The sequence below is a fragment of the Drosophila ananassae genome, chromosome 2R, assembly GCF_017639315.1.
Source record: "Drosophila ananassae strain 14024-0371.13 chromosome 2R, ASM1763931v2, whole genome shotgun sequence".
Lineage (NCBI taxonomy): Eukaryota > Metazoa > Arthropoda > Insecta > Diptera > Drosophilidae > Drosophila > Drosophila ananassae.
Window position 1 is genome coordinate 16,337,187 of NC_057928.1, and position 15,251 is coordinate 16,352,437.

The following is a 15,251-nucleotide window of genomic DNA, read 5'->3' on the forward strand; positions in this document are numbered from 1 at the left end:
GTCAGAGTGGGTCATAATGTGCTCCCCATGCACTTTCCACATTTTTAAGGGGATGGCCCAGAAAACTTTGAAAAAAAATGAAAAAATATTTCGTTTCCAGATTTTGAGGCAGATTGGTGGAGAATCGATCTACGAGTCATTTTAGACATTCCGCTCAAGAATCGACCAAATATTGGCCAAGATATGACTGTCGCAGTGGGTCATAATGTGCTCCCCATGCCCTTTCACATTTTTAAGGAGATAGCCCAGAAAATTTTGAAAAAAAATGAAAAAATATTTCGTACCCAGATTTTGATGCAGATTGGTGGAGAATCGATCTACGAATCATTTAAGGTAATCCGCTCAAGATTCGGACAAATATTGGCCAAGATATGGCTGTCGCAGTGGGTCATAATGTGCTCCCCATGCACTTTCCACATTTTTAAGGGGATGATTCAAAAAATTTTGAAAAAAATGACAAAAATATTTCGTTTCCAGATTTTGATGCAGATTGGTGGAGAATCAATCTACGAGTCCTTTAAGGCATTCCGCTCAAGAATCGGCCAAATATTGGCCAAGATATGGCTGTCAGAGTGGGTCATAATGCGCTCCCCATGCACTTTCCACATTTTTAAGGGGATGGCCCAGAAAACTTTGAAAAAAAATGAAAAAATATTTCGTTTCCAGATTTTGAGGCAGATTGGTGGAGAATCGATCTACGAGTCATTTTAGACATTCCGCTCAAGAATCGACCAAATATTGGCCAAGATATGACTGTCGCAGTGGGTCATAATGTGCTCCCCATGCCCTTTCACATTTTTAAGGAGATAGCCCAGAAAATTTTGAAAAAAATTGAAAAAATATTTTGTTCCTAGATTTTGATGCAGATTGGTGGAGAATCGGTCTACGAGTCATTTAAGGCATTCCGCTCAAGAATCGGACAAATATTGGCCAAGATATGGCTGTCAGAGTGGGTCATAATGTGCTCCCCATGCACTTTCCACATTTTTAAGGGGACCCAGACCCAGAAAATTTTGAAAAAAATTGAAAAAATATTTTGTTTCCAGATTTTGATACAGATTGGTGGAGAATCGATCTACGAATCATTTAAGGTAATCCGCTCAAGATTCGGACAAATATTGGCCAAGATATGGCTGTCGCAGTGGGTCATAATGTGCTCCCCATGCACTTTCCACATTTTTAAGGGGATGACCCAGAAAATTTTGAAAAAAATTGAAAAAATATTTCGTTTCCAGATTTTGATGCAGATTAGTGGAGAATCGGTCTACGAGTCATTTAAGGCATTCCGCTCAAGAATTGGCCAAATATTGGCCAAGATATGGCTGTCAGAGTGGGTCATAATGTGCTCCCCATGCACTTTCCACATTTTTAAGGGGATGGCACAGAAAATTTTGAAAAAAATTGAAAAAATATTTTGTTTCCAGATTTTGATGCAGATTGGTGGAGAATCGATCTACGAGTCATTTTAGACATTCCGCTCAAGAATCGACCAAATATTGGCCAAGATATGACTGTCGCAGTGGGTCATAATGTGCTCCCCATGCCCTTTCACATTTTTAAGGAGATAGCCCAGAAAATTTTGAAAAAAAATGAAAAAATATTTCGTACCCAGATTTTGATGCAGATTGGTGGAGAATCGATCTACGAGTCATTTAAGGCATTCCTCTCAAGGATCGGCCAAATATTGGCCAAGATATAGCTGTCGCAGTGGGTCATAATGTGCTCCCCATGCCCTTTCCACATTTTTAAGAGGATAGCCCAGAAAATGTAAAAAAAAAATGAAAAAATATTTCGTACCCAGATTTTGAGGCAGATTGGTGGAGAATCGATCTACGAGTCATTTTAGACATTCCGCTCAAGAATCGGCCCAATATTGGCCAAGATATGGCTGTCGCAGTGGGTCATAATGTGCTCCCCATGCACTTTCCACATTTTTAAGGGGATGGCCCAGAAAATTTTGAAAAAAATTGAAAAAATATTTCGTTCCCAGATTTTGATGCAGATTGGTGGAGAATCGATCTACGAGTCAATTAAAGTATTCCGCTCCAGAACTAGATGATTATTCCAAGGATATAGCCAATAAAATAGAGATCTTTGACTCTATGCTCCAAGGTCTGCGGAGGGTATTCCCCTTAAATGCTTAGAGAAATATTCCAACATTCTGGTTCCATTCTGGAACTAGTTCAGGTTCCGATCAGAAAGGCAACCACTTATGTCCCTTGTCTGGTCATACTTTTAACAGCTGTTTAAGAAAATCATTATTTGCGCGCCAAAACAACAGAACTAAACGAATTGTATTATAAGTTAAGAATATGGAATTTCATCTAAAGAAACGTCCGCGGCATGAGGTAAAAGTGGAAGTGGTCAGCTTGGAGACCAAGTACCCAAGCAATGTGATGTTGTACCACTATCCGCCCACGGACGACATCCACATTGAGGAGTTTGAGGAGCTGGCTTTGGAGCGCCTGCGTCTACTGCGAATCCTGGAAAGGGCCAGCACCAAGAACTTGCGCATGCTCTCTGACGAGTGGAAAGAATACGTTGGAGCTGAACTGACCCGCGAAGGATTGCGTAGCTATTTGCGTCTCTGTTCACCCGCTGGCGGGAAGCATGACTCCGATATACAGACCAGGAGGCGGGACTACATCTCACATTTCATTCTGCGCCTGGCCTACTGCCGCTCCGAGGAGCTCACCCGCTGGTTTGTGGCGCGCGAAATGGAATTATTTCGGTACAAGTTTTCAGCGCTGAGCAGCTCAGAAGTGAAGCAGTTCCTGGACGACAACAATTTTGACATCCATCCTCTAACCGAGGCGCAAAAAGACGAGGTCAAGGATGGGCTGTATGAGAGTACAGCGGGCCAGAGTGTGGCCAAGATTGAGCTTCTGGACTTCTACAAGGTTCCCTTCACCCAGGTGTTGGATCTCGTACGTGGTCGACGGTGTTACCTAAAAGCAGGATTCGCGTATGTCAACACCCACGATCTGGTTTCGATTGTGGGCACCCGCCAGCAGGAGGAGATCGAGCAGGGCCTTGTGGCCGCCAATGGACTGGTTGAAGAAGTCGAGGGTGATGAGCGCATCTCCCGCATGCTGAAGGCCTTGCACAATTCCTACACCGGTAAGGACTACACTGTGTGCCGGGATGCAGCTGTGCCTATTGAATCCCTCGACCAACTCTCCAAGACCTCCATGCCGCTGTGCATGCGCATGTGCCACGAACACATCCGCGCCCAGCATCATGTTAAGCATGGCGGCCGCATGCAGTACGGCTTATTCCTAAAGGGAATCGGTGTAACGCTGGAGGATTCGCTGCGTTTCTGGCGCGAGGAGTTCACCAAAAAGATGGACGCGGATAAGTTTGCACGCAGCTACGAGTATAACATTTACCATAACTACGGGAAAAAGGGCTCCATGGTAAACTACACACCCTACTCCTGCGCCAAGATCATTAAGGATATGGCAGCTCCGGGCGATTGCCACGGTTGCCCCTACAAATCCATGGATCCGAGCTCTTTGAAGAGCAAACTGACCTCCTATGGACTATCCCCCAGCGCCATTGACGAGGTGATGTACTTTGTGTCGAGAGGCCACTACCAGATCGGCTGTGGCAAGTACTTCCAGTTAACTCACAATTCTTCCGTGGAGCCGACCATCAACCACCCGAACAACTACTTCGAAGAGAGCCAGATCCTGATGGGCAACCGCCAGAAACGCACTAATGGTCCAGCTGCGCCGAAAGCCCGTGCCCGGCCAGACATCAAGGGCCATGGCGATCGTTCCATGCTGATGGGTCAAGACGACGACGAGCTGTGGCGCATCGCCGAGACGCAGGAGCGAATTCTTCAGAGTCAGAAGGACATATCAGAGGCATTTAATGATGATTTAGATCTTACGGAAATTGAATACTGATGGGTGTACAAATAAAGTAGTTTAAGTATAAGTATGTAAAGGTAGTTTTTCTTTTTTAATAGGTTATTATTTAAATTAAATTATGTTCTAGTAAAGTGGCCATCAACTATGTGGACACAGATAACATGTCCTCGATCTGGGATCAATGTTTTGGACAGCATTTCGCCCAAAAGGCGGCCATCCATTGACATCCACATAGTAGATGCCCCGCGCTTGCCGATTTATTTCGTAGCCCATTGGGGAAATGGTTCCGGCAAGGCATTCTCTCCTTCGAAGCTTCTCCCAGGACTCGCATTTATGGCCCAGAAAGTTCTTCTCCTGGCCGGGATAGGCGCTCTCCGCAAAGTACTCCACTGCTCGTGTGTGCGAACAGCCAATGGTCAAGCAACCCGGTTGTATAGGATGAGCTCCACCCGGATAAAAGTCCACATCCCCCAGGGGACCTCGCTTAGCCAGGATGCCCATGTTGGTGTGGATAATGTCCACCAGCTTAGCATCACCCCGCGAAAGTCCTGGCAAGATGTTTTCCCGCCTGAAACAAGGCTTAGCGGGATCCAAGCCAGTAATCCTTGGAATAAGCTTTCCAGTTAGTCGTTTAAATGTTCGCCCAGCAGTGCCCATGATGTGAGCTCCCAAGGAATGACCTAGGAAGAGTATAAATGGATTCACGGATGGGGTAACCTACTCACCAATAAGGTGGATATTTCGCAGTGGAGTTAGCTCGATCAGATGGGTGAGACCCACGCCGATGTGCTCACCAATTAAGTCCGTGTTGAGAGCTGACCAAGAGTACAGGGTATCCACGTAGTCGGCTGCATCCACAATCTGTAAGACATTTATAAAATAAAATTTAACAAAAGTAAACTAATGGTTTCAAATAATAAATTATTTACCACAAAATTAACATCCTGTCGACACATAAAGGCCTTGGACATCATCGAAATGGCGGAGGATTCGTTGACGGTGTTGGTCCAACCGGTGGCCAGGATTACAACCTTGCGTCCCTTGGAAAACCTCGTGTGCCTCCACAGCTTAGAAGCCTCTAAAAGCGGGACACTATAGTTCTGACATGGAGTCATATACTGAAAGTGCATTTTCTTGATGTCCGGGGCTATCTGAGGTGGAACTCTACCAATAACAAGGGTAGATGAACCTGGAAGTCAATGACGGTTACAAATATTGAGTATTAAAGGAACTATGTTCTTACACAAAGCATCGATTGTATTGGAGGTCCACTCGAGTGGAGCAGCTGTGAGGGCATTCGCCTTCATGGTAAAGATTTCTGTGAATATCCGAGGCACTGCATCCCACCAACTCCTAACAGAACGGCTCTCGGCAGTCTCAGTTGTATTTTCAGGCAGGGCTACAGGGATAAATGGGATAATAAGGATAATCACCGCACAAAAAATCCGCATATTGCAAATGAGAACTTAACTAAACCGACTCTGGAGCTGCTCTGGAACATAAGGTGTGCGAATTTTGAATAGCGGTTTCGTTGTTTACAAACGGAATCCAAAAAAAATATGTTTACATAGCTACTTTAGCTCTCTGAAAAAACGGCATTGTTTTGTCTGTTCATCGAAATACTATATTTAATTAACCTACATGATGGTGGGTCAAGTTTATCAACCGAATGGGAAAATTTAAGTTTCATTCCGCTTTTAATAGTTTTGTATAAAAGTTTAATTGGTACAAAACTCATTTTATAACTTAAAAGTATTTTTAAACCTAAAATTCTTATCAACAACTTGAACTGAAATGTATGAGAATAGTTTCAATACAATTTAGATATATCTTCATATTGTACGTTGTCCACAATTCGTCCTTTTAGAGGACCATGCAGAATCTCCACGCTGACTGAAAATTTACGTTCGTCCAGTTTCCTAAGTATCGCCTCGGAGCCCCGATAGGCGCCATTCACGACCATGACAGGTTTGTCCAATGCCGGTATCACAGTTTCCAAATGTGCCTGGAAAAAAAGACATTTTTAATCAAAGTCTTAAAAGTAGTTAGTCTTTCACCTACCTGATCTACTTTCAGCTTCTCTCCCGTATCCAAAAACTTAATTTTTGCTTGGAATTTGTCTATCACCTCCTGGACGACCGCTTTCTGTTTAAAGAACTTGTCCCCCATCGACTTGGAAATGAACTTAACGACAATGTCTTTGTGCAGCCAGTAGTCCTTGCGGTTGGCCCGCTCCTTCTTTGCCTCCTCCTGCTTGATTATTTCGTCCAACGCTGACCGGGATTGGCTGCCTTCCCTATCCCTGTCCCTATCTCCCGCGATAGATTTAGGTTTTTTGAAGACTTTTTTATCTACTTCAGAGGCAGATCTCTTGGACGTCAATGCGGATTTTCCTAGCACCGTTTCCGGTTGGAACTTCTTTTCCAGGCGGATGTCTAGCTTTAGAGGTTCGTTCTCTTCGCGTTTCAGCTCCGTGAACTTCTCCTGATCAGTCTCACTGTCACCATCTTTGGCCTTGGCCTTCTTGATTTGTTTTTCGATAAAGTCGGTCATCCGCTCCTCATCATCCTTCTCCATCTTCTCCTTGCGATCGGCCTTCGCCTGGCGCTCCATCGCCTCCGGACTGCGGTCGATGTAGGTAACAAACCAGCCCTTCTCCGTTTCATCAGCTATCACCTGACCCGTCCTTCCTAGCCACTTCACGTAGTCGGACAATGTTAGCCAGCGGGTGGCGTTCATGTGGATGTGTTCCTTGTGGGCAATGTACTCCTGGTAGATTTTGTTGGCATTCGTACGCTTTGTACCAAATCTCCGACGCAGTAGCTCCATGTAGCCATCGGAAAACTCTTTGCTGAAGCTGTGTAGGAACTTTCCAGGGTTATCCGCAAAGAGGAGCAGCTGCCGCTGGTGAGATTCGCTCATCGTGTGGCACTTGAAGCCGTTCTCATCCCTGCACTGTTTCTGGCACATCTGGCAGTACCACCGCAGCTTCTGCAAGCCCTTGGCCTTCATCTTGTTGGCCAGGTACTTTGGCGTACCCACCTCAGCTTTGCCCATTGTTTAGCTGTTTGATTATCCGGATATTTTTAATAATTTCGCAATGAATTTATGTTGTTTTGATCGCAGCTGATGAATTCCGATTAGTGTGGCTGCCAGTTTTTATTGACTTCATACCAAAGATTCTTTTTATCGATAGATCGATATATTTTATGGGTATTACTAATATAACGATTTGAAATTCAAATACAGAACTTGGCCCTTTTTTAATTTGAAATTAGTTCATAAGTTTTAAACGGTTTATATTTTAAAATAGTATACATCTTTAACAATTTTAAATTTATTTAACTATAAAAAGCTATTTCTGGTACGTTTGTTTAAAAATTAGATCAAATAAAGTTACTTTTTTATATGAACTGTACAGTTTTTATTTCTTACGTGTATTGTTTTTACGATAAAAAAGAAATGAAAGAAATCTTATTATTAAATGTTTTTAATTAGATAACAATTTTCTCTCCTAATCTCTCTATTTCGTCCAATATGAAGTCCAACTCTTCACTTTTAAGAACGGGGAAACAAGTTAAGACCATACGGAAAAAGTTTCCAAAGTTTTGGGACTTCAGAGGCGAATAGCCAACCATCAGAGACCCGCTATATATCATCTGCTCTTTAATCTTAGGTGCCACCTGGGAAAAAATTAAGATTGAATATGTGAGGTGCCCTGAACATATTTATAATTAAAATATACCGTATAAAGGCGCTCCCACCACTCAGGTGTCTCCTCCTTTTTCGACACCCGCATCGCCTTTGGGATGTACCAGAAGCAGACGTTGGAGTATTCATGCCGTTGAAGCACCAATCGAAAGCGATCACTGCGCTGGCGCACCTTATCCTCCAGCAACCTGGACATATCGATGGCGTGGTCTATCAGGTGACCGTACTTTCCGTATCCACGGGCCTTCAGCATAAGCCAGAACTTAAAGGCGTCTATTTTGCGACCGCACTGGACGCTCTTGTTGCCGGTGTCGTAGGATACGTCGTAGAACTTGTCCTGCTGGAACAGATAATGCGCCTCGGCGCTGTTGCATCTCTCCAGAAGGCGATCTTGTTCCCGGGTGAGGAACATCGAGCATTGCATCGGTACCCCCAGCGACTTGTGGGGATTCCAGGCAAAGGAGTTGGCCCTTTCCAGTCCAGCCAACAGAGATCTATTCTTGTGAGAGAGAAGGACTGCTCCTCCAAGACAAGCATCCACATGGAGCCACAGACCATGGCGTTCCGCCACATCGGCTGCCCCGTTGATGTCGTCGAAGGCTCCCAGTACAGTGGTACCTGCGGTACAATTGACGAAGAACGGCTGCCCACCACGGGCTTTCGCCTCCACAATCTTGGCCTCCAAGTCATCCAACCGCATTTGACCCCGTTCATTTGTCTTGACAGCCACGCAATTGTCACTGCCCAGTCCCAACCAGTTGGCCGCCTTGACGAAGCTGTAGTGCGACTGATCGGATGTGAAGAGGACCAACGGCTTCATTCCAAACATTCCGGCTGTTTTCACGGAAGGAGCGAACTTGTAGCGGGCCAGAACCATGCCGTACATGTTGGAAGTGGAGCCACCAGGGCCAAAGATTCCATCACCGTTCTTGTAACCGGCTAACTGGCTTACAGTCGAGATCAGTTCCGTCTCAATCAGGCTGAAAACGGGTGCAACTTCGTAGGTATACCTAAGGATATAGAACAAATGCTTTATAATTATTACCCTGATACCAACATAATTATTCTAGTATAAGCAGTGATGTCTAGAGAGGATTACCACTTGGAATTTACACCGAAGTAACACCATTATCTGTTCTATAAACCCATAAGTGCAGTACATTGCAATAATCAGCTTCCCTGATATGAGACATATGTAAAATGCTGGACGAGACTTACGAGCTTCCGTTCATGGCCTCGGTGATCAATGATCCCGCCAATCCGAAGGGATCGAGCTGTCCAAAGAGCTGATTATGGAAGCGCCCGTGCGAAGTTTTCACAGAATAATGGATGACCTCCTGACACAGCTTCTCGATTTCGGCTAGACTAGGGTTTTCCGTCTCCCGGACCTTAAGATTAATCCGTTCCTGGAACATAATTAAATCGATTTATCTGATTGTTTGTTTTATTTTTAAAGGTGCAACAAAAAAAAAGTTCTCTAAAGATAAGAAACTTTTCAAACAACCCTTGAGATTGTAGTTTCCTAGAAACTATATTGCTCTTCAATCAAATTTTATGATTACCAATTAGTATTTGTGCTTGGAAATTGAATTAAAATACATTTTGAATGGCTGGCTTGGGTGACCCCTAGTATGAACTCTTATAAATTAATCAGCTTCAACCCATTATCTTGAGAAAGGCAGACGCTGCCGGGACTATCGTCCACTCAACCACTCACCTTCAGCTTGTCCGGCTGTAAGAAAGGCACTATTTTTTGCTGGCCCCATTTCTCAGGATCCATGCAGAAGGTATCCTCCCGTTGGAGCAATCTAAACACGTTCTCCAGGACATTCCAGTCGTCCATGAGACCATCGCGAATTTCATTAATCGTTGTGGAGTGATCCTTGGAGGCAGCCATTTGGTTTACGAAATATCACAATTTACCACTAAAATATATATGTAGAGACCGGGAGTCGAACGAACCTCCGACTACGTCGACGATCCAGTTGGAAGTGATCGTGCCCGACTGCAGCTGATTGTGTTTTAACGTTCTCTTGACGAAATTCCCCACTATCTTGATCAAGTTGTAAACCATCGTCTGGGCAGGCATACACTCGGAAATAAATTAAATACATGAGTAGACTATATAAAGGTGGACCTAAATTATCATTTTAATAAAGATCTCGAAGAATAACATTCCAAAAGAATTTCACAATTTTAAATCTCATATTTATATCAATTTATTTTAAAGAAAAGCAAAAGATATGTGTTAATTAGATTAGATTAATCAACTATTTTTGGAGTATCATCCAAAATTATTATGGAACGTGCTTGGTATCAGGAAAGTCGCCAAACCCCCACAACCAATGATCTGGCATATTTTATAATTTAAAGTAGAACATCGATATAGAGAACAAGTACTAAATATTTCTCTCAGTTTAGAGTACTTTACGCAACTGAAATTGTACTTAGTTTTGCATACAAATATAAGCTGCAGTAGTATACGTTGCTTGAAAACAAGTTTAGGCTTTCATCACACTTCAAATTGAATTCTTTGGGATATAAATAAAATAAAAACAAATGCAAAAATAGTCAAGTTGACTTTGGAATCTAGTAAGAAACCAATTTCCAGTGTCTCTACAAATAGAAAGTAACAATCCACATACATATACTTGCCCAATCGTACTCACTTTCGGCGACACTTTCCATCATGCTGGTCATGCTGGTAGCCACAATAGTATCTCATAGTGCTGAGAAGTGACAGTTACAGATACATTCGACAGCAGATTAGATTTAAGAAGATATCTTAAAGATCAGGTCTTCTCTCTAGAGGGTTTTTAGTTTTAATCTGAACAACTTAATGAATAAAATTAAAAGAAAAATTAAAACAAAAATAAATTATAGTTTTGTTCACGTAAAACGGTATCATTTTAATATGTTTTCCTCGATTTAACATTATATCATTTGTATTTATATGCATTAATTTAAATTTTACTTTTCTCGCCAACAACGTTAAAATGGAAGAAGGTTTGTGTGTTTTTTCTCTCGTATTATTAAAATATTCTATTTGATTTTCCTGGTTTTATGTAGTTGCAGTTTTCAGTTTTCAGTTTTTGCTGTCGACGTAGGTAGGTTGCAAATCAATTCCAACAGAACAACATTATCTAGTAATCATCTAGGTCGAAGCAATCATTGTCCAGTTCGTCGAGCTGCATACTCTGGAAGTCTACCTTGTAGCGTAAGATACCTGTGTGTGGGAGTATAATATATATATTAATAAAAAAATTAAACAAAAAAGTTAAATTAAACAGAAGCAAATTAAAATGAAAAACTATATAATCCAACTCATACTATTTTAAACTAAACATTAAGAGCTCACCTCTTAGACACCTTAAACTTAAATTTTAAATAATTTACGAATCGTATTATGTGTGTTGTTTTATTTCTGGTTTAATTTTTATTACAATTTTTATGGATTAGATTTGTATACTTTCTTATAACACTCTGTTGTAATTTGAATAGGGGAAATGCAGATACGTTCGAAACTCTTCCAGCTAATAGTGGTACGATAACCGTTCCAAAAACACAAAAAGATACAATCCTCAAACCAAATCAAATCCTGCTATCAGAGGTGATACTTACACCACCTCACCACTCCACCACTCCACACTCCACTTTAATTGCGAAATAATTTAGTTTTGTGGCTTAAAAATTGTAAAAAATCGCACTCCGATCCGAGCTTCGTGCAGGAGGAGACTAAGTAATGAGAAAAAATCTAGAGAGGTACACATATCTAGAGACTTGCTGGATCTGGATCTGGATCTGATTGAGAAGGAAATGCACCGCCTGACTGATGATGAGAGGGAGGGACGACCCTATTGGTGATAAATATTTGGTATTGAACGGCTACGCTGAACATAGACAAAACTATGTGGCAAGTAAATTGGTTCCTAATCAATTTGAACGTTTCGCTTTACGAGGTTTTCCCAAAAAAGTACTGGTTTATTCTGCATTATAACGCATTATCGAGACCCGCGACCCATTAGTAATCATCGAGATCGACGTCCTCCAGCGGCTCATCAGCCTGTAGAGATTGGAAATCTACTTTATAGCGCAATATGCCTACACATTATTACATTATAGCGTTGTGACGATCGTGTGGAAAGCAGCATTAAGGGGAAAAGGAATGGAGATAGAGATACAAAGTTTGTATATCACAATTATAGCGTTTTAAATCATCTACTTCTACTGCTGGATGATAATTTAGTGGATGGATATATCCACTGTACTTACCGCCGATTCCACCGAAACCTCGCACGAACTGGCTACCCTCCTGGGACTTGTCCGTGATAATCTCCAATGTGGCGCCGAACATTTTGTAGTTGTTTGCCAGCCATTCGAGCAGCGGCTGAGACTCGATCAGTTCCATCTCCACCCCGCTCTATAAGATTTCCATTTTTCATTAGAATAGTCTTATTGGAAAAAATTAAACACTTACCTCCTTGTCAGTGAAGTGCGACTTGTCCTTTTCCTGCTCCGGCGTCAAATGTAATACTGTCGTTGACGTCGAGTTGGCATGATTCTTGAGAACATATCGTTGAATGTCGAGGTTTTCCCAGCAAATCAGAGTCTCCACCGAGCCAAGTTCCAGTGCCCGCAATGTATCCTCCACTCCGAAACAGTATTTGCCAGTGTCCTAATGATTAAAAATTTGTTTATGAACAGTATTTGATAATAGAATTAAGGACTAACCTGAGAAATTTCATCAAAGTAACGACCAATGAGCTTCTTCTCCTGAATAAATTTGACATTTTGCAAGGACTCGGCTGCCAGTTCAATGGCTTGGTTAAATCCGTTCTCGCCACCATAAGACACATCCACTAACTTGATTACTTTCGATTGCAAACGCTAAAAAGTTAACAAAAATATTATTATTATGTTAAAATAATAAAATGCAAGTAAGGACTTACGGGATCAAACATATCAGACTGACTGAGCTCGGTCTTAAAGTCTGCACTACCGGCTAGGATGAGACCGGCAATATTGGGCTTATCATTTGTAATGAACAACTGGGTGGCCACCTCGGCAACCTTGCGCACATAATTGTGACGCTTCTCCATACGCAGACGGGCAAAACGGAGGGCGGACTGACCACCACGTCCGTGCTTTTTCGGCAGATCGACAGTGAACTTGTGGAGCACCTCGCGCGTATTACCCTGGAGTGTACCGAAGAGAGCGCCATTACCGTCCATCACAATGAAGCCGAATTTGTTGTCATCGGCCAGCAGGGCAGTGAGGGCCTCCGTGTGGAACTTGTTGTCGCAGAGGTAGAGCGACGTGTTGATCGGCTTGAATGGCTCAAAGTCTATGTTCACCTTCTTTTCCTTGCCTTCCTCTGTGACAATGGTGCCGCAGTAGATGACCAAACCGTTTGGAGGCACTATAAAAATATAAATAATGTTATTAAAATGATTTAAAATTAAGGGATAGGCTTGGAATGGACGAACCTTTGGTGTATAACTTGAGTCTGTGCTGGACCGACGTAATGGCACCGAGGACGGACAGACGATTCACGCGCGACTTGATATTCGAGGCCGTTCCAAATTCATCGGCCAACATTTTGCTGACGCGCGAGATCTGATCTTTTGGCGGAATAATCAAAGAAATCATGCTGGTGCCGTTGCTGCAAATAGAAAGGGGGGAGAATCGGTTAGAATGTGAGAAGGTGCCACAAAAATAGGTGCCCCGGCAACTTCTGCCATGGCAACAGTAAGTTTTATTTTAATTTTAAATATAAAAGATTAGAATTTAAAAATAAATATTAATAGTATAACTGTACTTAGTAGTATTAGTATTTTATAATTCTCTTTGTTTTTGTTTTAGTTTTTTTTTATTTTATTGGCAATTACAGTTAAGCCGAGCTTCTGCAGGGGTCACTCTGTACGCTGACCTTGTTACCGTAAGCGGAGCAATAAGGACCAGGTCGAATCAGTGAGTGAGAGAGGGAGAGAGAGAGAGCTCTGCCACAAAGCTTGGCCCATTTCGGCAGACTCACACACACAAACACACACACGCACACACGTAGGCAGGTAAACGTGCGGTGGAGTGACAAACAATCGACAAGCAGACAGCCACGAGGCGCATTACTCACACCACTGTACCCGCCTACCCTCTCACTCTCTCTCTCTCTCAAGCAGTCGGTCTAGTTATAACTGATAATAACCCGACAGAAAACGTGTTGCTCGCGAATCAGAAGGGTTTTGGAGGAGATGGAAACAATGCCATCACAAGGGGAGCACTTTTTTTTTTTGGTCACAACAAGGAAAGGTGGTTGGACTCGGATGGCTCCCAAGCACACCCCCCCAATCACACCCACACCCACACCCATTTCCACCCCCCAATGTCGCCAACGAGTGTGAGAGTTGTGTATCCCCACAAACACTCACGCACTCGCACTCGCACTGGCCATGGGTGGGGGTGGGGGGCGGTGGAAACCCCATGACAACTCACCCGCGCGCCATCTCCAGACTCTTGATCAGCTTCTTTATTTTCCAGATCTCGACATTGCGATCGGCAGACGTTTCCTCGCCAGACATTTTGCTCGCTCCTTGTTGGTTGTTTACCCCGCCTGATTGAACTGTGAGTGGGTGGTGCTGGTGCTGGTGTTGGTGGTGTTGGTGGATGTGGTGGGGGATGGAGGACTAATCCTGACTCCAAGAGCGGCTGCTGCGACTTCTTCTATGCGATGCTTGGCCTGGACTTGGACTTGGTGTGGTGGCTGCTTCTTATTCTGTTGCTGCTTCTGTGCCTCTTGTATTCACATTCACGTTCTTCCTTTTAACGTGGCTGGCGATGAATACACTGCAACGAATATATGGGAAATAATATACATGTACACAAAGGCTCACACACACACACTCATTTCGAAAATAATGGGAAAGAAAAGCTAAGGAGAGGAAAGCACACCAATGAGCGGGGGGGGCGCTATTGCGATTGCATACTATTTTTTCTCTCCCTCTCTCTCTCACACTCTCTGTCTTTGAATCTTATTGGGGAAACTTTGGTAGGTGGGGGGTGGAGAAAGCGGCTAAAGCGGGAAAACTTCGAAACGGAAAACAAAACGGAGTTGGAAACTAATTTGGCATCAAATGCCCGTACACACAAATTTGTGATGTGAACGAAAGTCGAAACATAAAACTCAAAAACTCGGTTATTTCATTATTTCACTCCACCACTAAGCTTTCAGCAGGAGAGATAGAGAGGGAGAGAGCGCGCGAGTGAGAGAGGGCATACGCAAAAAAAAATTAGCCAGCATGAGAGCGCCAGCCAGAGCGAGAGCGTGCTCCAAAGGTGACGTTGACACAATCGCGTGCCACGGCCAAAATGTCCCCGATACCGAATCGGGGGTTTCTTCACTGTATTAACATGCCCTGATCATTGTAATCGCGTTTGGTGCCATTTTCGCAATCCTGGCTTTCTCACAATTGGCAAATAAGTATGCATAAATTTTCCCACATACAAAACGTGCACAAAACCCACTCGGAACCACTCGGAACTGGATCGAGGTTCGAAAATAGAGTTGTCAATGTGCCCAATCGATAACAATGTATCGATTAAATAAAGCTTTAAGTATTTTTCCTGTAAATTAGTATTAAAATATCAACGGTTCCAACTTTGAAAATAGAT

The 15,251-nt window shown here is 43.1% G+C and overlaps 5 protein-coding genes across 9 annotated transcripts; 1 reads left to right on the plus strand and 4 right to left on the minus strand.

Moving 5' to 3' along the window:
• Window positions 1-2,224: 2,224 nt before the first annotated feature.
• Window positions 2,225-3,945, plus strand: LOC6506780 (DNA primase large subunit). The gene has a single exon (XM_001957221.4). It carries the CDS (start codon window positions 2,313-2,315, stop codon window positions 3,909-3,911), a length of 1,599 nt encoding a protein of 532 aa, XP_001957257.1. The 5' UTR covers window positions 2,225-2,312; the 3' UTR covers window positions 3,912-3,945.
• Window positions 3,944-5,420, minus strand: LOC6493204 (vitellogenin-1). Its single transcript, XM_001957220.4, has 4 exons — window positions 5,119-5,420; window positions 4,805-5,064; window positions 4,601-4,736; window positions 3,944-4,555 (listed from the first exon to the last, which is right to left on the minus strand). Exons 1-4 carry the CDS (start codon window positions 5,324-5,326, stop codon window positions 4,014-4,016), a joined length of 1,146 nt encoding a protein of 381 aa, XP_001957256.2. The 5' UTR covers window positions 5,327-5,420; the 3' UTR covers window positions 3,944-4,013.
• A 133-nt stretch (window positions 5,421-5,553) lies between these two features.
• LOC6493203 (DNA/RNA-binding protein KIN17) lies at window positions 5,554-7,144 on the minus strand. The gene is made up of 2 exons (XM_001957219.4): window positions 5,937-7,144; window positions 5,554-5,880 (listed from the first exon to the last, which is right to left on the minus strand). The coding sequence occupies exons 1-2, from the start codon at window positions 6,930-6,932 to the stop codon at window positions 5,686-5,688; spliced, it is 1,191 nt and encodes a 396-aa protein (XP_001957255.1). The 5' UTR covers window positions 6,933-7,144; the 3' UTR covers window positions 5,554-5,685.
• Window positions 7,145-7,282: 138 nt separating this feature from the next.
• On the minus strand, window positions 7,283-9,701 carry LOC6493202 (cysteine sulfinic acid decarboxylase). Its single transcript, XM_001957218.4, has 4 exons — window positions 9,304-9,701; window positions 8,805-8,992; window positions 7,621-8,596; window positions 7,283-7,558 (listed from the first exon to the last, which is right to left on the minus strand). Exons 1-4 carry the CDS (start codon window positions 9,481-9,483, stop codon window positions 7,370-7,372), a joined length of 1,533 nt encoding a protein of 510 aa, XP_001957254.1. The 5' UTR covers window positions 9,484-9,701; the 3' UTR covers window positions 7,283-7,369.
• A 762-nt stretch (window positions 9,702-10,463) lies between these two features.
• Window positions 10,464-15,185, minus strand: LOC6493201 (eukaryotic peptide chain release factor subunit 1). 5 transcript variants are annotated; one of them, XM_014908761.3, is made up of 8 exons: window positions 15,085-15,185; window positions 14,076-14,426; window positions 13,073-13,248; window positions 12,536-13,005; window positions 12,318-12,473; window positions 12,064-12,261; window positions 11,859-12,006; window positions 10,464-10,812 (listed from the first exon to the last, which is right to left on the minus strand). In XM_014908761.3, the coding sequence occupies exons 2-8, from the start codon at window positions 14,159-14,161 to the stop codon at window positions 10,730-10,732; spliced, it is 1,317 nt and encodes a 438-aa protein (XP_014764247.1). In that variant the 5' UTR covers window positions 14,162-14,426; window positions 15,085-15,185; the 3' UTR covers window positions 10,464-10,729. The 5 variants fall into 5 exon arrangements, with proteins under 5 accessions (XP_014764247.1, XP_044570931.1, XP_032309773.1 ...); XM_044714996.1 differs by having other exon boundaries at window positions 10,464-11,687; XM_032453882.2 differs by having other exon boundaries at window positions 15,105-15,182.
• Between the last annotated feature and the right edge of the window lie 66 nt (window positions 15,186-15,251).

Coding starts and splice junctions, on each gene's coding strand:
- LOC6506780 (XM_001957221.4), top strand. CDS start 2,313: ATGGAATTTCATCTAAAGAAACGTCCGCGGCATGAGGTAAAAGTGGAA.
- LOC6493204 (XM_001957220.4), bottom strand. CDS start 5,326: ATGCGGATTTTTTGTGCGGTGATTATCCTTATTATCCCATTTATCCCT. Junction 5,065..5,118: donor CAATACAATCGATGCTTTGT/GTAAGAACATAG, acceptor ATTGACTTCCAG/GTTCATCTACCCTTGTTATT. Junction 4,737..4,804: donor GACAGGATGTTAATTTTGTG/GTAAATAATTTA, acceptor AATGTCTTACAG/ATTGTGGATGCAGCCGACTA.
- LOC6493203 (XM_001957219.4), bottom strand. CDS start 6,932: ATGGGCAAAGCTGAGGTGGGTACGCCAAAGTACCTGGCCAACAAGATG. Junction 5,881..5,936: donor AGAAGCTGAAAGTAGATCAG/GTAGGTGAAAGA, acceptor CTTTTTTTCCAG/GCACATTTGGAAACTGTGAT.
- LOC6493202 (XM_001957218.4), bottom strand. CDS start 9,483: ATGGCTGCCTCCAAGGATCACTCCACAACGATTAATGAAATTCGCGAT. Junction 8,597..8,804: donor GAGGCCATGAACGGAAGCTC/GTAAGTCTCGTC, acceptor CTATATCCTTAG/GTATACCTACGAAGTTGCAC. Junction 7,559..7,620: donor GGTGGGAGCGCCTTTATACG/GTATATTTTAAT, acceptor ATTTTTTCCCAG/GTGGCACCTAAGATTAAAGA.
- LOC6493201 (XM_014908761.3), bottom strand. CDS start 14,161: ATGTCTGGCGAGGAAACGTCTGCCGATCGCAATGTCGAGATCTGGAAA. Junction 13,006..13,072: donor ACTCAAGTTATACACCAAAG/GTTCGTCCATTC, acceptor ATATTTTTATAG/TGCCTCCAAACGGTTTGGTC. Junction 10,813..11,858: donor AGGTTTCGGTGGAATCGGCG/GTAAGTACAGTG, acceptor TCCCACACACAG/GTATCTTACGCTACAAGGTA.